The sequence below is a fragment of the Camponotus vicinus genome, unplaced genomic scaffold, assembly GCF_025532165.1.
Source record: "Camponotus vicinus isolate PSW18456_S1 unplaced genomic scaffold, iyCamVici1.0 SCAF_13, whole genome shotgun sequence".
NCBI classification, from domain to species: Eukaryota; Metazoa; Arthropoda; class Insecta; order Hymenoptera; family Formicidae; genus Camponotus; species Camponotus vicinus.
Window position 1 is genome coordinate 11,406,108 of NW_028141949.1, and position 22,614 is coordinate 11,428,721.

The 22,614-nt window shown below is 35.0% G+C and overlaps 1 protein-coding gene across 2 annotated transcripts in view; it reads left to right on the plus strand.

Moving 5' to 3' along the window:
* The first annotated feature begins 734 nt into the window (after positions 1-734).
* Positions 735-22,614, plus strand: part of LOC145963855 (cytochrome P450 4g15-like) — a 28,293-nt gene continuing 6,413 nt past the window's right edge. The window contains exon 1 of one of the 2 annotated variants that reach the window (XM_083086133.1): positions 735-1,725. Coding sequence is in view for 1 of the 2 variants with exons in the window: in XM_083086132.1 (XP_082942258.1) it covers positions 22,341-22,479 (139 nt within the window). In the remaining variant the exon portion in view is untranslated. Of the gene's footprint in view, positions 1,726-21,925; positions 22,480-22,614 lie in introns of those variants that run through there. The other variant, XM_083086132.1, reaches the window with a different exon arrangement.

The following is a 22,614-nucleotide window of genomic DNA, read 5'->3' on the forward strand; positions in this document are numbered from 1 at the left end:
TGTCTTTTGTACAATAAATAGCGGTGTAATAATTTCGACACTAGACTCGCATTGCCACTTATACCAATTTATACTTTTAATTTTATATTCACGAGTCTGACATTTTTAATAATTTTTATATTTATATTCTCTAAAGACGGCATACTTTCGTTCCTTAAGAATGATTCATTATCTGAATTACTTGTCATCTCATATGAACAGTTGGTGATATCCAACAATACAGGTTGTGGAAAAATACTTGGAATTGCATTTTTGTTTAATATGAGTTTGTTACTGATCCGACAATAATCTGATTTATGAAAATGAGTATGACACACTCGTAAATGTGATCGAAATTGCTTCACTGTTGGTATAGCACGTATCCATTCCTTTAATATATCTTCATTTTTTGGAAAATTATAAGTACAAAACATAGAATTAATAAATCCAATATTTAAGAAAACTATTACAGGTTATATTTGTATATTTCAGAAAATTTTATTACCTGAAAAAAGGATATATCTTTGTCCGATGTCCATTTTTCCTTGCAAATGCAACAGTATTTCACCATTGTGTAATAAAGTGTCATTCTATCTTTGTTTGTGTGACTTTTTGCTCGGACTGTATCCTCCCCACTCTTGACCACAATGTAAGTTAGACAAAGATAACCGAGGAACTTGGGACCTCTCTCTCGTCACGCACGAAGACAATGGTTTTGTACGCCAGCGCTCATTCCAGTTAGTATATATTTCAGTGCGCGTACGTCACGCGGTCATCGACCGCGTATTCAATCGGAACAGCTGACGCGTTTTTGCATTACGCGAAGCCTTTAAATGCATTCTCATTTCCGAATCGCGCGATTTAGCGAGCAATTATACACGGTATTCTTTTACACACCACACACCGTACACCGTACATTTATACCGCACAATTGTCCCGTACATTCACACACCGCACACCGTACATTTATCGTACATTTATACAATACATTCACACGCCGTAAACAGTACATTTATAACGCACAATTATACCGTACATTCACACATCGCACACCGTACATTTATATCGCACATTCATACACCATACACGTTTGTATTTACATACACACTTACACTCACATTTCTCTTGTACATATTCGACATTAAATAAATCTGTTTTAATTTCTAAGGGAAATTAAAACAGATTTATTTAATGTCGAATATGTACTTTTTGATACGCTTGCCCAACAAACCGAATCCTGATCCCGGCTGCGACTATCCGCCGGTGGTTCGCGGAAGTCGTCCGTGACAAACTTTTAGACATTATGTACGTTTTAAGAGTCAAGGTGAAATATACATGCGTAAATACAGTGTGTTCCGCCCCTCCCTATGGGAGGGCTCCACTTTCGGAAGATATAACCTAACCTAAACCTATTTCTAATTTAAAACTAAAATTTGGTTTGAGATGAACCTTGCTTCGCGTGAAAAGTTGCAAACCCATGTGAACTTCGTTTTATCTTGCAAAGTACATGCTTGGAGACAGTAGGTTCCGCCCCCCCGTAGGAGGGGCTCCACTTCCGGAAGATATAACCTAACCCAAACCTATTCTGATTTAAATTTTAATATTTTAATAGACACATTATATTTGTGACGCGCACGTTCCTGAACGTTCCTTAGTTACGAGCGGCGCGAGCGGTAAGAGGGGAACAGTAGGCATAAGCTAAGAAATCTGGCCGAAAGTTGCAAGTAAATCCCAGCACTGTATAGAGTAAGTACAATTTGAACGTAATTTTTTTTTTTATAAGTGTTATTCGTTTTAGTTTAAAAATCAACGTGTCCTATGACATGCGAAATATAATGAAGCGCACCTTAAGTCATTTTATATGCAGCGCTCGTTAATTCCATTTGCTCCTCTCGCGCTCGAAAATAAATCTCTGCCTTCGGGCTCTCAAATTTTACATACGGGTCATCGACGTATTTAGATGCGTGCGGTACCTCTGAAGGTCTCAGACAAATTGCGATCATTAGTCTCCGGGATCTGATTGTAATGAAATAATTGGTGTACGATGGTCTCTATGAGTATTTGTACGAGCTGTGCAAATTGAAGGGGATTCAGCGAAATAACGGTGCGAAACGCGAATAAAACTATAATAACATAAACGAAGCGAGGAAAGTTCGTCATTTGCAGGTCCAATTGTGCAACGAGAAATTGACGGTTAACTTGAGTGATCGACCTCGTTTTCATTAAGTACATAATTTTGGACGTAAGACAGAATAATTATTATGGTGCTTCTAATTAATCTTCTTTGTAAAAAGGATAGATGTTATATAATTATACATGAATGAAAAATATGTATATAAAACTCATGTATAAATATAAATAAATAAATATAAATATATATATAATATAATTCACGATTCAGTATATTAAAGAAGCAATTTGATTCTTATGGGCTGTTAAAAGTAAAAAAAATTAATTTAGTGTGAGATGAAAGTTTCTCAGCAAGATGAATTAGTGGCAACGCTTGAGCTTTCAGCAACCATTCTGACATCAAACGAGAAGAGATGCCAACGGCTTCAAATCAAGCAGGTTTAATGGTTCGGTAGATTGGTTTTTCCTTTTATAGACATCATGTTATATATAACGGAGCAAACTCTCTGGATAAAGCATTGATAGAAAGTGAGTTTTCTAACGTGGTGTAAATATATGAATCACATAATACTCTACTACACAAATATATATATACTACACATATATCAATCTTTTATATAACAACACTTTTTTATAAATAATGAGAGCACAGATTTTCGGAAAAGCACATTTTAATTCTAGCTTTAAGAAACCAAAAATGATAACAATCATGGTTTGCATTTATATTGTAAAAAATTAGCAAATATTGATCAAAATCTAAAGATCTAAATCTCGAGATGTCAATAATAAATCACTGAAAGAATTTCTTTAATATTTTAATATTTTAATTTCTTTAATATTATGATTGTTAATTATCATCGACTAAAATAAAAACTTTTAAAAATTTCTCTAAAAATACAATTGAAAAAGAAAAAAATACTTTTCGCACTTAAAAAGAAACGAAACGAATCTTTGTAAAACAAAAGAGAAGGAAGATTCGCATTTCGAATTCATGGCACGTGTTCTTCGTAGATCATACTTTCTGACACGCGCATTGATCCTATATAATGGGAGAACATTCATGAGATAGATCGCGAAGGATCGCAGAATATGGATCCATTTATTCGGAAGGTAAAAAAGTGTATGTGTAGAAACGTAATAGGCAGATAATAAAAATAAAAAAGCTCAAATAAATAATATAAAAATAAGAAGGAAAATGAGAGCAAAAAGCGGTTTTGCAAATAATTTTTGTTAATAATTGCCGAAGATAAATTAAAAAAAGAACTAACAAAGATATGTTTACGAAAATATTCTCTCTCTCTTTCTTCTGCGCTTGGATCTCATTTTTCTCCTTGTTTGTAATATGATAGGTTATTCGCATAAAATTAGTATGTCTGCTAAACATAACACGTGCATTCAATTTATAATTAGTATATCAAGAGACACGGTAGTGTCTCGCGCCAAGTTCATGCGAAGCATTAGCGCGGCACTCCGTGTATATCTATACGCGAGTCGGACAGTTGAGAGTAACTCAGATTATCGGATTTCAATAACGGCTGAACGGATTGAATTCTTACTAGCCTTAATCGATAGAGCGGGTTTGAATTGTATAAAGAAAGTATCTTTATTTTTGTGCTGCGTGATCTACAAACGGAGATATCATAACGCAAAGTCGAAATATGAAAATTTTTAATTAAGAAACGTCTTTATCATCATCATGGTCATCAACGCACATGTACACAACACATAGAAAGAGAAAACGTACATTTCCTACTCTCGACAGAAGATTGCGCTAATGACGCTTTGCGATTAGAGACCCTTTAATAAGAGTCGCGAAATAAGGAATCCAATTTTGATTATTAGAGGGTCTCTATTTGCGATATTTGCGATATTAATGAAATGTGTCATATGTGTCATTAGTGACATGTATCATTAACCGCGTTTAATGACCTAATTAAAGAAATTAGGTCATTAAATTTAAATGTTAGACTAATAATTAGAAATATTTCAATCTTTTAGATTTCCATACTATATAAAGTTGATAAAATAGAAAAAACATAAGCTTGAATAAATCTCATAGAAATTTCTAAAGTAAAAAGTATAATTTGTGAAAATAATATAAGAGAATTATAATAATTAAATTATTAATTGAAGATCCAGAAGATCTTAAAAGAGTTAATAATAAATGTCCAGCAATTATATTTGCTGTTAAATATATATTTAATTGGCATATATGCCAATTTTATTGGCAGCGCCGTTTTTTTAATTAAAATTTTTTTTACTTTTTTGTTTTATATTAATTTTCAGTTTTCAATTTTTAAATAAATTTTTAATTTTTTAATATTATTATTTTTGAAAATTTATAAGTATACATAAAAGTTAAATGTGAGAGATTCAGAATGTAAAATTTTAGACTTATATTGTAGAGTGATTACAATAATGCATATTTCATGCAAATTTTACTCTTAAATTTTTCGTAAATTAAATAATAATTAAAAACGATGTGATAAATGTTGAAGTTGTGTCTAAAATATTTCGATTATGTTTTTTTATATTTATATTATAGTTTTTATTTATACAAATTTAGTTTTAATTTATACAAATTTTGTTCCAATTTAGATATATATTCAGCACTTACATATAATATTATTTATATTTTACTTATTTATGTATTATTTATAGTTTAACATCGCATTTAATATAAGTTTATAACTTATCATTTTCAACTATAGCGTTTCAACCATCATTTTATCATACAATAAGTATTGGTTCTATTATATGTTTGTCATGTTTGATAATTTCATAGGTGCCATTATGGTTATTATGATAATGATGCTGATAATTGTTATTAAGCATTATTCCCAGATAGCATAAAAAGGCCAAACGATGTCTTAAAGACGTCTAAACGACTTTAAGACGTCTTTAAGTCGTCTTTTAGATATCTTTTGGACATGTGTGCTGTCTGGGTTATTATACGCATTATTATTATATAAGCATTATTATTGAGTTTTTACCGTTAGACAATGTTATTTGACATTAATGTCCATAATTGTCGCTATTAATTGCGTTTTCTCTGTCTACAGTAAAAATGCTTGTATTTAATTAAAAATTCTTTAGATATTTGAAATTATTTTTATAAGTTATATTAAAAAATAGTATAATGATATAATATACATATACATTAAGGAGTTTCGTTATACAAATTTCTTTCTTCATCTGCATCTTTCTCAAAAAATTATTTATTCAAAATTGTCTAAGAATTATTTATGCAAAATTTTGTAAGAATTATTGCTTAAATTATTAATGTATTTAAATGCAATGTTTGTGTATTTGACACAATTGTATACATATATGTGTGTGTGTGTGTGTGTGTGTGTGTGTGTGTGTGTGTGTGTGTGTGTGTGTCATAATTCTTTTTCATTTTATATGTTAAATTATATAATAACTATATTGATCAATTCTTATATGCTTTTTATATTATTTTGAATTAAACAATTTCTAATAACAAAATATCTTTCTATGTATATTCTTTATAAGAATTTGCAATTATTTTTAAAACTCACAATATGGTATCATGCTACTTTAAACTTTAATTGCACTAACATAAAAAATGCATTATTTGCAGTAGATAATCTATTGTAAATGTTGCAATTAGTTGGAAATTAGTTTTGTTCGGGAGGCAACCGCGACGCCGTTTTCCCGATGCCGGCACTCACCCACGATTGAGCGCGAAGCGCAAAATTATGTGTTCTCGGATCTTGCGGAAGATGAAAGAAAATCGCAACTCTTTTTGATACGAAGGACGATTTTATTTTCTTCGAAAACGTGAGAAAATCCACGAAGCTAGAGCGCAAGGGCGGCAGCGCTAAGACGCCGAAAATGTCGGAGCTGGCCGATCGGTTCTGCGAATAAATCTCGACTGTCTATATCGCTCACTGATTGTGAGCATGACTTCGAGAGAATTAAGCGATTACGTTTGAAAAAACTGATAATAGCTTCAGTTTGCTTACAGTTCCTCGCTCTCTCATGCTTTGTTCGAGTAGCCCGGGATATAAACAGAATTAATAAGTGATTACATCTCTAACGGTACTTATAGAGCGCTATTGAGTACAGATGGGATCTTACCACGTGCCTACGGACTGCCAAAGATCCATAAGAAAGATTGCCCGTTACGTATCATCATCTCTTGTATTAATAGCCCTCTTTATTCGCTAGCGTCTTTCCTTCACAACATGTTAGACAAAAATTTACCTAATCCGAATAGCCATATTGCGAATAGCTTTGAATTGATTAAAAGACTTAACAATGTGTTCTTAGATGATTGGTACGATTTGGTCTCATTGGATGTGGAGAGTCTTTTTACTAATGTTCCATTAGATTTGGTTATTGGAGGAATTGCTAAAAGATGGCATTTAATTAAAAACAACATCAACATTCCTTATAAGGAATTTTTGATTTCTTTAAATCTTATTATGGACTCCACCTACTTCCAATTTGACAATGTCATATATAAACAGATTTTTGGCACTCCCATGGGATCTCCTCTCTCCCCGATCTTAGCGAATATTATTATGTCTGATTTGGAAGACAGAGCAATTTCGTCTCTTCCTGTTTTCCTTCCCTTTTATGTTCGCTACGTTGATGATATTGTTCTTGCTGCTCCTAAACAATACATCCAACATATTTTCCAGGTTTTTAATTCGCTTCACAATAGACTACGGTTTACCATTGAATATTCAAACAACAACAGTATAAATTTCCTGGACACAACTATCATAATCAACAATAACTATATTGAATTTAATTGGTATAGGAAACCGACTTTTTCAGGAAGATTTCTATCATTTTTCTCACACCATCCTCTGTCACATAAAAAAGGAGTTATCATTGGATTGACTGATAGAATTTTTAAACTGTCACATCCACGGTTTCATAATGAGAATTTTTCTTTTATTATTTCGACTTTATTAGGCAATGGTTATCCTATTAAATTTATTTTTCACACTATTTCTCAAAGATTAAAGTTTTTAATCTCTGACGTGAACAATAACGAAACTGCTCTCACTCAATCCTCCTCCTCTCTTATTCCTTTCTTCACCATTCCTTTTTCCTCAAGTTTTCCAAGAGGTTTTGTTTCCAACATCAAGAGTTATGCGAACAGAAGATTGGCATATACAGTCAATAACAAATTAAAATCCCTTATTAGATTGTACAAGGATCCGGTATCTAAATTCCACCACGTGAATGTCATTTATAAAATTAGTTGTTTAGACTGTGATGCTTCATATGTGGGACAAACTAAAAGGAAGTTACTGACCAGAATTAAAGAACATCGTTCTGATATCAATAAATCTTCTGGTTCTCTCTCAGTTGTGTCTCTTCATAGATTGAACGGACATGAGTTTGATTGGGAGAATGTTTCCATTTTGGAGGAGGAACTTAGATATAAAAAGAGGCTAATTGCTGAGATGTTACATATCTCTGGTCAGAACCATGGCCTTAACATTCAGAGCGATACCGAATTTTTGGATAAGATGTATTTGCCCATTATAAAAAAATGTTCGCAGTGATTATTTGAAATTTTTCCTTCGTTCTGTCTTCTTTCCTTCTGTGACGTTTTGTTCCTCTCCTTCCTTTCCCTTCTCTCTCTCCCCCCCCCCTCTTTTTGATGTTTCGCGTTCTTGGCTATATGTGATCCCCATGTGCCCCAGTTCGGTTCTGTTGATTGGAACGTTAAGTTGTGCTTAACTTGCTCTCCCTTTGTGTTCGATTTTTTTATTTGAGATCACTTTCAAATTTAGAGACCGGTATGTGATTTTATTATATTAACTTTACTCTTGCTTTATATGAAGGATTCTCTCAAGTAGTTTCCGGATTGTTTGTTAAATTATTGCTCTGTCTTGTTTTTCTTTTTTAGAGTGTCATATTTTTAAGCTTTTACTCGCACATATTTGGACCATCAAGTTTCCAACTGGTCATCGATTTATGCATCTTTGACTGTTTTTTCTTTTGGAAATGGTCATGGACCTGTATGTGGGTTTTCCTTCCGGCTTTTTTGGAGAGGATCATCTCGTTTTTAACGGTATACTGGTGGTATGCGGTACGAGCTTTCGGGTTTTCTGTGGCGATACGTTAATGCGATGCGTTCTTTCCTTTTTTGTGATTGACGGTTTAAATTTTCCGTTATTGTACATATATTTGCTTCCGATTTTTTGACTTTTTTTGACTTTGCGTTGTTCCGAAACTTATTTACATTTCTCCTATGACCGTTAATTTTAATTTTATCTTAATGTTTATTATTCACTTTGTTAGTCGACATTGAAAAGGATCCGAATTGGATTGAAACGCGGCGTTTGTCATGTTCAAATTAAATAAACATTTTCATATGGTTATTTTATTGTAATAACCGTTTTATTATTTTTTGCATATTTCCACCATTGCGTTGGTCCTTGTAGCCTTTTAACTAATTTTTTATAGAATTAATAAGATTCGAGCGTGTCGTTATTATTCTCGTTCGATGAGGTTTATTACTTGGATGAAGGTTGAAAGGCGCAAGGAAGTTGAATTTGAAATTAGTAACGAGATTTGTCGTTTAATCGCGAACATACCGCCCGCCTCGGAATGATCGTTCCGAGAGTCGTTAATGAAGTGAGACAATCACGTATATTTATTACATTATTGACAAAGGCGAGAGTGATGCCGCGTAGACAGACTGTAAATTTTAAGGCCACCGCCCGCCGTGACTAAATGGAGACAGAATGAACTTAAATTCTAAATTACAGTTTTACATTCACATGTAGAGACGAAATGACTTATACTTGTTTAACAGATACAAAGGTGCTAATTGCTCATGACTTCACTCGTAACGGGAAGAACGCAGATTTTAGCAATGGGTCGTTTAAATTCAGAATTAACAGTTTTAACTGTGACAACTCGCACGAAGCCGTCGGAACCCGGGTGACATTGAGTCACACGGCCGAGTTCCCACTTACAAGGCGGCAACGTCGGATTGCGCAATAGAACTAGCTGCCCGATAGCAATTGACGGCTTGACCTTTCGCCACTTTGCTCTTTGTTGTAATGTATTGATATAGTCGTTATTCCAGAGTTTCCAAAACCTTTCAGTGATATGGCGAAGGAGTTGCCATCTCGACAAGCGATTTTCCTTTAGATCGAGCAAGGATGGTTCCGGGTTTACAGTGAGCGCAGAGCCGATTAGGAAATGACCCGGAGTTAGAACTTCGTAGTCGTCGAGCGTCTCGGACACAGGCAAGATGGGTCGTGAATTTAAGCACGCTTCAATTCTACATAATAAAGTAGAGAACTCTTCAAACGTGAGCATGTTGTTGTCGAGGACGCGACGTAGATGAGTTTTAACACTGCGTACGCCCGCTTCCCATAGACCTCCGAAATGTGGAGCCGAGGGGGGAATGAACTTCCACGTAATGTTATCGGAGGCCGTTGAATTGAGAAAGCTCGGATCTCTCACCGCTAATCGATAGGCCTTACGTAATTCTCGGTCGGCTCCGACGAAAGTTGTCCCGTTGTCCGAGTACATCGTGTTAGGAAGGTCGCGACGAGCGCAAAAACGAGAAAACGCGTTTAAAAATGATTGAGTAGAATAATCGCTAACTAGCTCCAAATGGATGGCTTTTGTAGCTAAACATATAAATAACGAGATATAGGCCTTACGCGAAGTGATCCCGCGTCCGGCGGACGCACGTACCTGCACGGGACCCGCATAATCGAGGCCGCAGTGCAAAAAACTGCGAACCGCGGCGGAGACTCGAGGCTCTGGAAGATCTCCCATTATTTGAGTTGGAATGGCAGCTCGCTCGCGTCGACACGTGACACAGTTATGAATGACGGATTTTACAATATTCCGAGCGCGAATTACCCAAAATTCTCGACGTAGCAAATTCAGGGTGAACTGTGGGCCGGCATGGAGTGCTCGAAGGTGAGTCTGGTGTATGATGAGGGTGACTAACGGGTGTGACGAGAGTAGTATAGGATGTCGAAAGGAAAAGGGCATAGGTGCTTTAGAAATCCGTCCTCCCACGCGCAGAACTCCGTCTCGGTCTAGAAATGGTCGTAAAGATAGCAGAGAGCTGCGCGACGATAAACTCCGATTTTTTAACAGAGCGTTAAGTTCTGTTGGAAAAACATCGACTTGAATCCTTTTGATCCAGAAAATTTTGGCTCTGATGCAATCGGAGGAATTTAGCGCGATGCTGTTTGGAGCGGGAAATTGAGACGACGTCTGTGACGAGAGCACAGAACTAGGTTCGCGACAAGAGTGATCACGATGACAAAGTCTTAGAAATTTAATGACGTAAGCGGTGACTCGAATTAGTTTAGGCCACGACGAATATTTGGAAGCAAGATCCCATTGGTAGTTTTTTTGAACGCACTGCAACGAAGTGAACTTTTCCTCTAGAGGAGTGCCTGGGAGAAGATTAATATCGGTGCGCGGCCATTGAGCGGAATCTGATCGCAGCCACGAAGGACCGTGCCACCATAATTCATGATTGATAATTTCGTCTCCAAACATTCCGCGCGAAGCGCAGTCAGCGGGGTTGTCTTCGCTGGAAACATGTCGCCATTCTGCATTCGGGAGCAGAGACTGAATCTCACTAACGCGGTTGGCAACAAATGTTTTCCAGCGGGAAGTGTTGTGTTACCCACGCGAGTACGATCGTGGAGTCCGTCCAACAGAAGTACGGATAGTCACGGTACCCACTTGATGCGCGAACGAATTCTACAAGTCGGGCGAGTAATAAGGCAGCTGATAATTCTAAACGTGGTATACTGAGCGGTTTAAGAGGTGCGACTTTTGATTTGCTGACGAGTAAGGTAATCGAGACTTGACCTGAAGGAGAAACGATTCTGATATAAACTGCGGCAGCGTACGCAGAATTTGACGCGTCAGAAAATCCATGAATCTCAACGTGATTCGTTTCCGGTCCGAGTCCGCACCAACGAGGGATTTTGAGATTGCGGAGATGTGCTAGCCGAGAATAGATGTCTCTCCATTTCGTGACGAGAGGCTCGGAAAGCGCGTCGTCCCAGCCTATTTTGACTCTCCACAATTGCTGCATTAGAGCTTTTACATTAAGAGTTACGGGGGTAACCCAGCCTAACGGGTCGAATAGTTTGGCGATAGCTGACAAGATTGAGCGTTTGCTAGCCGGAACAGGGGATTCGAGAGATATTCTATATACGAAACTATCACTTTCGGGGTTCCAACCGATCCCGAGGATTTTGATTTGGTCTTCTGAATCAAATGATCGTGTCCTCGCTGACTCATAATGGGTTGTGTCAATGTCCTGGAGAAGGGCTGGCGAGTTACTTGCCCATTTTCTTAGTTCGAATCCACCACGTTTTAATAATGAGTTTAATTGATCGCGTGATTGTCGGATGAGTGTCATGTTGTCAGCTCCGAAGAGAATATCATCTACGTAAATATTGTCGCGTAAAATTGGTACTGCGAGAGGGAAATGTTGGCCTTCGTCAGCGATTAGTTGTCTCAAGACGCGGAGAGCAAGAAACGGCGCACATGACATGCCATAAGTAACCGTAAGCAATTGATATTCGCGTATAGCTTCAGACGGGGACGATTTCCATAGAATTCGCTGATAGTTAATATCCCGCTCGTCAATCCGAATTTGACGATACATTTTCGCGATATCAGATGAATAAACGTATTTATATCGGCGCCATTGTAAGATAATTGAGGTGATATTGGTTTGTAATTTCGGGCCGGAATGTAAATGATCGTTCAGGGACGTACCGTTAGAAGTAACGCTTGAGGCGTTGAAAACAACGCGAAGACGCGTGGTTTGGAACTACTCTCGCGGACCATAACACCATGATGAGGGAGATACACGAATTGACGGCTCGGAGTATTAAGCATTGAAGTTTGTCGCATATGTCCCAGTTCTTCATATTCGGCAAGAAATTCGCGGTATTCCTTTTTTACATCAGGTTTGTCGTTGAGTTTACGAATTACTGTATTGAGCACTTGTTCTGCACGAAGTTTTGAATGACCGATATCGAGGGGAGGAGGTTTCTTGAAAGGCAAGCGAACGACGTATCGTCCGTCAACGTCGCGAGAATAAGTAGAGCAAAAATGCTCTTCGCTTTGATTTTCTTGAGGAGTGAGAATAGGTTGTCGCGGAAGTTCCTCGACTTCCCAGAAACGACGAAGTGCTTCGTCCAACGAGGGGGAGCAAAATATGTGGTGCGCGGAAATGGACGAAAATGAGCAACTAATGGAGTGCTCGTTCGTAGAAAATCGAGACGAGGTCGCGGTGGGACCGACGGGCCCTGATATAATCCAGCCGAGAACGGAGTTCTGAGCCAGCGGTTGACCTATACCTCCTTTCCGAATACCATCGATAATTATATCATTGTACAGGTCGGCTCCAATAATAATATCAATAGGGTCGGGGCTAGTTGGATCGGCATCTGCCCATGGTAAATTTGAGAACTGAGAAAGCGAGGAGATGTTAATGTTTCGCTTGGGAATATAGGAAGTTAAGGCATCCAAAATGAGCGCGGTTGTGGAGAATGAAGGATTGAGATTATTACGCGGGGAAATAAAGATTCGGGCTGCGTGTCGAAAGGTGCCGGCATGAATACCACCGACGGCGGTAACGGATACCGGCATGCGAATGCGTTTTGCTCGCAGAATTTGCGCTAAGTTCTCCGACACGAAGGTCATTTCGGAGCCTTGATCGAGGAGAGCTCTAACGACGGCGGTGCGTCCCGACGGGACACGTACTGTAACCCAGGCGGTCGCTAGTAATACCTGCGATCTAGTTTGAATCGAAGATTGTAATGAATTTATTTCGGTCTTTTCTTCCGACGGTTTAGGTAGCGAGCAATTAGACGAGACGATCTCGGATGAGCTTAATTTTGAACCCGAGTCATAATGCAGCATGGAATGATGGTTTTCGCGGCAGACGCGGCATGAATATTTACTTTTACACTCCGTTACAGCGTGCTTATCACTTAAACAATTAAAACAACGTTTATATTTTTTAACGATGTCACGACGTTGACTCGGATTCATGCTCACGAACGTCGTGCACTTGTTAATAAAATGCGACGCTTGGCACAATGGGCATTTCGTTTGCGAGTGTGCTGTCGTGGCGATGTGGACGCGCGAAGAAGCGGAGGCTTTAGAGCTAGTTTTCGATCCTGACCCGACTGCGGAGTTTTCCAAGGCGCTCGCTCGGTTTTGTAGAAATCGACGTAGATCGTCGTAAGAAGGCGGCGTAGCTTTGTCACTCTCCTTAAAATTCCAGACTTTACGTGTCACCGAATCAAGTTTTTGTACGATGAGGTGAACAAGAGTATCATTCCACAACTCTTCGGGAGTTCTATTAAGATTCGTCAGAGAACTTACGGCGAGGTTCACTTGATCGTGTAACGTCTGTAATTCGGAAGCTGACTCGCGAGTCATCGCGGACAGATTGAGCAATTTGGAGAGATGCACGTGAAGAGAGCGCTGTTTATTTTCATAGCGCGATATTAATGCCTGCCACGCGATTTCGAAATTATCGGCAGTAATGGATATGTTAGCGATACACTCTAAAGCGCGGCCTCTTAGGCAAGAAGCTAAGAAGTGCATGCGAGCGAAATCGTTTAGATTGTTGTTATCGCGAATAAGCGCGGTGAATCGATCTCGAAATTGTTCCCATTCATTTTCATCGTACTTGCCGTCGAACGGAGGCAATTGAATGGGCGGAAGGTGCGATAACGAAAAAGCGGATGCTTCTGGACGCACTTTAGACTCATTAAGAGTTTGGTCCGAATTCACGTATGGTTCGAGACATTCCGACATATAATCCAGGGCAGCGAGGTAATATGCATGAGTCGTCTCGAAACAGCGGTCCTTGAAGTAGGGTAGCGCTGTTTGCTCTGTCGCTGGAATCGTCGTTGTCAGAATCGAGTGTCCATTCCTGAAGAGTGTCCAGTTCTCCTTTAGGGACGATATTCTGGATCGAATCTTCGCTGGAGTCAGATTATTTTTGCCAATCTTCTTAAAATTCTCGAGATAACGCTCAATTATGCGTTGAAGATCTAGCTGAGCTGTGAGCTGCTGAGACATGATGAGAGAAACTGCAGGTCACTTGAGTCACGAATTTTCCTTTCTTCAGCGCTTCGATCCGGCTCGAAGGACCAAAATGTTCGGGAGGCAACCGCGACGCCGTTTTCCCGATGCCGGCACTCACCCACGATTGAGCGCGAAGCGCAAAATTATGTGTTCTCGGATCTTGCGGGGGATGAAAGAAAATCGCAACTCCTTTTGAAGGAGGATTTTATTTTCTTCGAAAACGTGAGAAAATCCACGAAGCTAGAGCGCAAGGGCGGCAGCGCTAAGACGCCGAAAATGTCGCGATTTGATTTAGACCTTATAGAATGAGAAAGCGAGAGATATCGGAAGCTGGCCGATCGGTTCTGCGAATAAATCTCGACTGTCTATATCGCTCACTGATTGTGAGCATGACTTCGAGAGAATTAAGCGATTACGTTTGAAAAAACTGATAATAGTTTCAGTTTGCTTACAGTTCCTCGCTCTCTCATGCTTTGTTCGAGTAGCCCGGGATATAAACAGAATTAATAAGATTCGAGCGTGTCGTTGTTATTCTTCTCGTTCGATGAGGTTTATTACTTGGATGAAGGTTGAAAGGCGCAAGGAAGTTGAATTTGAAATTAGTAACGAGATTTGTCGTTTAATCGCGAACAAGTTTGTTGCGAAAGAATATATATATATGTATGTGTGTGTATATGTACGTATGTAAAATAGTCAAATAATTATATAAAATTGCATATATTAAATTCTTTCGCAACAAATTATCAACTAATTGCAACATTTACAATAGATTATCTACTGCAAATAATGCATTTTTTATGTTAGTGCAATTAAAGTTTAAAGTAGCATGATACCATATTGTGAGTTTTAAAAATAATTGCAACCAACAAATTACCAACCTAATTGCAACTTTTGCAATAGACTATCTATGCAAATATATATATAAATGCAGAACTGAAAATTGTATGTCATTATGCAACAAAGTTTAACGTGCAATTTTTCATTGCAATTTAACTTGAAATTTGTGTTATAAATTTCTCGAAGAAGGATTAAAAGTGAGTATCAAATAAATAAATTATATGTGCGTTGAATTGTATTAGATGATTTTAACTGAAATGTGCAGTTTTTTAAACAAAATAATCTTTTTTTTTCAATAAAATAATTCTAATATAAATAATGTTCTTTAAAAAGAATATAGCAAATATAAAGAATATAGAAAGAACAAAGATACTGCGAATCATAAACTATCTATTAAAATATCTTATTCTTCATATGTATCTTTTTTTTTTACACACACACACACATATATATATATATACACTTTAATATATATTTTTAATATTAGTATTTCAATATTAGTGAAATAAAAGCAAGTGAAGATTTATTTCAGTACAATTGGATTGTAGTTTATGTAAAGATTAGAAATTATTTCAAGCCTCATAATTCGAAAAGTACTTAACAAGAAAATATTTTATTATAGTGTTTTGGAAAACACTCTTGAGATGCTATAAAAACGTGCGATGAAAAATAGGAAGTTCCATTTAAGAAAACAAAGTTGAACTCCCTAAGACCTTGACTCTTTCATTTAAAGTCAAACGGGTATGACCATTTAATAAAACTTTTAAAACTTTCGTCTGATACATTTTTTTTCAAAAATTTTTTGTTTTTGAGATCAAGAGACACGGTAGTGTCTCGCGCCAAGTTCATGCGAAGTATTAGCGCGGCACTCCGTGTATCTATACGCGAGTCGGACAGTTGAGAGTAACTCAGATTATCGGATTTCAATAACGGCTGAACGGATCGAATTCTTACTAGCCTTAATCGATAGAGCGGGTTTGAATTGTATAAAGAAAGTATCTTTATTTTTGTGCTGCGTGATCTATAAACGGAGATATCATAACGCAAAGTCGAAATATGAAAATTTTCAATTAAGAAACGTCTTTATCATCATCATCGTCATCAACGCACACGTACACAACACATAGAAAGAGAAAACGTACATTTCCTACTCTCGACGGAAGATTGCGCTAATGACGCTTTGCGATATTTGCGATATTAATGACATGTGTCATATGTGTCATTAGTGACATGTATCATTAACCACATTTTGAGTAGTGATAAATAATAAAGTGCAAGTTAAATAATAAATAATAAAATTATTAATTAAAAATTCGCAAGAGCCAGTAAGGTATGATAATTGGAGCGCAAGGTAAATAAATATATCTATTTTACAAGTCAAATATAAATATATATAATATAATTATATATATATATATATATATATATATATATATATATATATATATATTCAGGGTGCGCCAAAAGTCTGGATACACCTAAATATATCACAAACGGTGCAGTTTAGAAAAAAATGTTTCAGGCAAAAGTTGTATGGTTTCAAGGTGGTACCATTGGTTTGACCTTGAAGAGTCATTTGAAGGTCACGTGAAGGTCACTTCAATTTTTTTAAATGGAACACCCTATATATTTTTTACACTCTTGTAGCTTATCTCGAGAGCTTTCCAAAACACTATAATTAAGTACCTTTTCGTTAAGTACTTTTTGAGTTATGAGGCTTGAAATAATTTCTTAATTTTACATAAACCGTAAAATATCTTGTAAAATATTCATTTTTCGATTATCTTATCTTAATACTTTTATGTAGAAAATAATGAGAGGAATCAATTGGTGTAAAGAAAACACATAGTTGTTTTTAAGAAAAAATATGGAATTGTTAATTGCAAATTACATATTTTTTCTTCAAAACAACTATGTGTTTTCTTTACACCAATTGATTCCTCTCATTATTTTGTACGTAAAAGTATTAAGGTAAGATAATCGAAAAATAAATATTTTACAAGATATTTTACGGTTTATGTAAAATTAAGAAATTATTTCAAGTCTCATAACTCAAAAAGTACTTAACGAAAAGGTACTTAATTATAGTGTTTTGGAAAGCTCTCGAGATAAGCTACAAGAGTGTGCAAAAATATATAGGGTGTTCCGTTTAAAAAAATTGAAGTGACCTTCACGTGACCTTCAAATGACTCTTCAAGGTCAAACCAATGGTACCGTCTTATGGCCCCCTCGAAACCAAACAACTTTTGCCTGAAACATTTTTTTCTAAAATGCACCGTTTGTGAGATATTTAGGTGTATCCAGACTTTTGGCGCACCCTGTATATATATGTATATATATATATATATTATACAGGGTGTCAGGGAAATTTTGACCCATACGAAGTAAGGAGGTAGATTGGCTCAAATTAAGAAGGAAGGACTTGTACTGTTTTGTAATATTCGCAATAATTAACGAAAAATTAAATAAAGAATATCGGCCAATCTGCGTGAGTAGAAGCGCGCGGCGACGAGAGTCGTCCCACTGTAATCTTATACTAGGCGCGCGGCGAAGCGATGGGCGGATCAGAGTACACTTCATTTTCACTATTAATTTACTACGCGAACACAAGATTTTTACTAAAACCGTCTGAGCTCTCGCAGGCTGTTGCTAGAGTGCATACGCCAGCAGCACGCAACTACAGCTGAGCGGACATGTGAGTGTAAGCGTACGTGTGAGCTCGGCGCCTGCGCATTATGATTACACTCACATGTCCGCTCAGCTGTAGTTGCATGCTGCTGGCGTATGCACTCTGGCAACAGCCTGCGAGAGCTGAGACAGTTTTAGTAAAAATCATGTGTTCGCGTAGTAAATTAACAGTGAAAATGAAGTGTACTCTGCAGGAATATACGGATATGATTGTGGCATACGGGCTAGCGGGAGAAAATACTTATCGCGCGGCCGTAATTTACGTGGAATGATTTTCCGGGCGTGCACGAAAGCCAAGTGAACGTACAGTTTTACGAGTTGTGCAATAATTATGTGAAACTGGGTATCGTGCATAATATCGGGATAACCGGTCTAGCAGTGCGTCTTCATGTACGAGATGAAGAAAGGATTCTTGAAGCATTTTATGAAAATCCTGGAACTAGCGTGCGTCGTGTGGCACATGAATTTGGTTTTTCGCGATACGCGGTACATCATGCTTTACGTGTAATGGATTACGTCCGTATCATTACCAACGTGTGTAACACATTTTATCGAGGGATTTTCAACCACGGATCAATTTTTGTAAAGGTACTGTCATCATCAATTTTTTACATTTACGATACATTCAGCGTACAGTAACGGCATTTTGAACAATTTTCACAAATATTTAAATTGAGAGTGGAATAGGCCTATGGGGGAAACCACTATAAAAAAAGCGCACCATGCTATCTACCGCAAGGTGGTGTGGAAATGATAGCGCATCATTTTCTCGCCACTAAAAGGACGGGTCATTTTTGGGCGCGGTATTGCGATATATCGCACGCCACCATCATGTCTCGGAGAGCGATCCGCTCATCGTTTCGCCGCGCGCCTAGTATAGGATTACAGTGGGACGACTCTCGGCGCCGCGTGCTTCTACTCACGCAGATTGGCCGATATTCTTTATTTAATTTTTCGTTAATTATTGCGAATATTACAAGTCCTTCCTTCTTAATTTGAGCCAATCTACCTCCTTACTTCGTATGGGTCAAAATTTCCCTGACACTCTGTATATACTTATTCTATATATATTTTTATATAATTTGCTTATATATTTTAAAAAATATACATATATACAGGGTGTCCTAGACCACCCGTACACTCCTTTTCTTTCAAAAACTAAGCATTTTAGAGAAAAATGTTTCAGACAAAAGTTGTTTGGTTTCGAGGGGGCCATAAGATGGTACCATTGGTTTGACCTTGAATAGTCGCTGGAAGGTCACATGAAGGTCACCTTAAATTTTTCAAATGGAACACCCTATATATTTTTGCACATTCTTGTAGCTCATCTCGGGAGCTTTCCAAAACACTATAATTAAGTTAGTTTTCATTAAGTACTTTCCGAGTTATGAGGCTTGAAATAATTTCTTAATTTTACATAAACCGTAAAATATCTTGTAAAATATTCATTTTTCGATTATCTTACCTTAATACTTTTACGTACAAAATAATGAGAGGAATCAATTGGTGTAAAGAAAACACATAGTTGTTTCGAAGAAAAAATATGTAATTTGCAATTAACAATTACATATTTTTTCTTAAAAATAATTATGTGTTTTCTTTACACCAATTGATTCCTCTCATTATTTTGTACGTAAAAGTATTAAGGTTAGATAATCGAAAAATGAATATTTTACGCTTTAAAGCGTACGGGCTGACGAGTTAATGAATTTTGACTACTTTGACCTCCCATATCTCTGGAATCAATTCTCACCTCAACTTAAAAATTTTTTGTGATTGATGTCTTGTCATAAGATATCATTCGACACACAATTCAGCTCTAATATCGCAGGATCAAAAATAGGCGAAAAAACCACTGATTTTGCGGTCACTTATTTAAAAATTGAAAAATGAAAATTAATATAAAACAAAAGAGTAAAAAAAATTTTAATTAAAAAAACTTGGGGCTGCCAATTTTACTAATGTATTGTTCAGCTTAAAAGTCTAAATTTCCAAATGTAAATCAATATAAATTAATTAAAGAAATTAGGTCATTAAATTTAAATGTTAGACTAATAATTGGAATATATTCCAATCTTTTAGATTTCCATACTATATAAAGTTGATAAAATAGAAAAAACATAAGCTTGAATAAATCTCATAGAAATTTCTAAAGTAAAAAGTATAATTTGTGAAAATAATATAAGAATTATAATAATTAAATTATTAATTGAAGATCCAGAAGATCTTAAGAGAGTCAATAATAAATGTTCAGCAATTATATTTGCTGTTAAATATATATTTAATTGGAATATATGCCAATTTTATTGGCAGCGCCAAGTTTTTTTAATGAAAACTTTTTTTTACTTTTTTGTTTTATATTAATTTTCAGTTTTCTGTTTTTAAATAAATTTTTAATTTTTTAATATTATTATTTTTGAAAATTAAAACAACCATTTTGTATAACAATGTTTTCAATTAAAATATTTCTATTTAACTTGTATAAGTTTTCTTCCTTGTACTTCTATTTATCTTGTATAAATTTTTATTCTTAGTTGGCGCAATTTTTTTATATCACTACTTTTGTAGACAATATGACAGTTGGATACAATTAGTGCATGAACTTGGCGCCCTTTTTTTACCTTTTTTTAAAAAGTAATAATGACATTTATAAGGTGAATGTGCACTTCTAAGACATCGATGATTAGGCGTACAAACAAATGCAGTATCATCTTCAGTATCGTCTGTTAATATAATATAATATTAACGTACATTAATTTTTTCAATTGTAACAATTGTAATAATATATTTAATTAGTAATATCTTATCGATAATATAAAATAATAATATTTGAAGATATACCCGTAAATTCATAAATTATAAACATTAACATGTGATTCAAATTGAATACATATTTAAAAACTATTAAAAAACATAGCTAAAAACTATTTGTTAGAAATTTTGTAACTTTTTTATACAAACTTACAGTTGTTTCCTTTTCACTTGATTTCTTTCTACTGTTACATAAATTTGAATGTTTTATATGTCATTTGTAGTGTCACAAGAAGTCATTTGTAGTCTTACAAGAAATTATTTAAAAAATTATTAATTATTAAAATTATTACCAAGAAATTCTTAAAATATGCTATTTTATTGTATGTCAAACTGAAAAAATTACTGAAAAAAAGAGTTAGTTTAATCGAAAACAAAATCAACGATAATGATAATACATCAAGACTTTTGTAATAAAATGCTATAAGAGAATAAAATGTTCATACTTTCTTTTTCTTTCGTTTTTATTTAGTTTATATCTGTTTCTTTTTAACTTTTCCTTCATCATGTCAAAAGTTTAATTTCTGAGCAATAAGTATTATTAAAATGTCTGAAACTATCTGTTATATTATACCATATGTTTGTATATCTATTCAATAGATTTACCCAATTGTCTCTTCATTTTTATTACGTGATCATTTGACCGTGTTTGCATTATCGTTGGTCATGGCACACTTTAAAACCTAAATTCATGCACATTTCTATAATAGAAAAAATAAATATTCATATTGCAATAAATACTTGCACTATGAATATGTTAACTATGCATTATGTTAATTATAAGAAACGTTTTTAATTCAAATAGGAAAGAATTATCATACAATAAGTAAAAGTTACAAAATAGGAAAGAATTATCATACAATAAAAGTAGATCAAGGATTGTGAAAGAGACTTAAATTTAATAATATTGATACATATATGTATATTAATAAAATTTAATAACTGCTATATATATATATATATATATATATATATATATATATAAGTTATTAAATTTATTAATATATCTATTATTAAAAATCCTCATGTATGTAAACAAAATGACATCTCTCAAAGAATTAAAATTATCGAGTCATGTTAAGAAATCAATATGTATATATATATATATATATATATATATATATATATATATATATATATACAAATGTAATAATTTAAATTAAATAAATTTTATAATCGATAAATTGATTTACTATTACAAACATTGTAAATTGCATACATCACTAATTATCATTCTTGAATAAATTATGATTAACTAAATTATTTTATAAATAATTGTAAATAATTATTGCGAAATATAAATTATAAAATAAAAAAAAGAAATATATGTATTGATAATTATTCGAGAAACAATTGATTCTATAAAGTTGAAATGTATTACGTGAGGAAATTTTTTTCATTCCATCTATTATTCGTAATCCAAATGAACACTGTTGTAAGATCCTATCGTAGATTCGAGAGAAATAAGGTCACTGTATAAGAAATAATGAATATTTTTCGTATTTCCTAATCCATCAGCTTATAAGTAATCGATCAATTCTTACCAGCAGATTGAAAGGATAGAGTGCTATTGTACAAACCTGTGGTGTATATCTTTGTGTATATCCCTGTGTATATCTTTGGCGCTTTTACAATTATAGAAAAGAGAAAATAATTAAGATATTTTTATTGTAATATATACTGTGTTACAGTGTGTTAACTTGATATAATTTTCCGACGTGACTATTTTATTAATTGATTATATTAAAAAGTCGGGACGTTATTATCGTAACGTGGAATAATAATTTATTGCTACAATGGATGCTTTTTTGGTAACAACGTCGTATTTATCTACCATAGCTTATTCTCTGCTGGCTGTATTTTTCACAGCGCTAATTGCATTATATTATTATGTCGAAACTTCTAGAGTGGTTCGTCTTTCAAAACGGCTTCCACGTATGTATAGAATTGAAACATTTTAATTACTACTGTATCTTCAAGTAAATATTAACACGATACACAATTGGATTTATCAAAAGGATTTAAATTTATTGATGATATTGATAATAATAAATTTTTTACCTTCTCTTT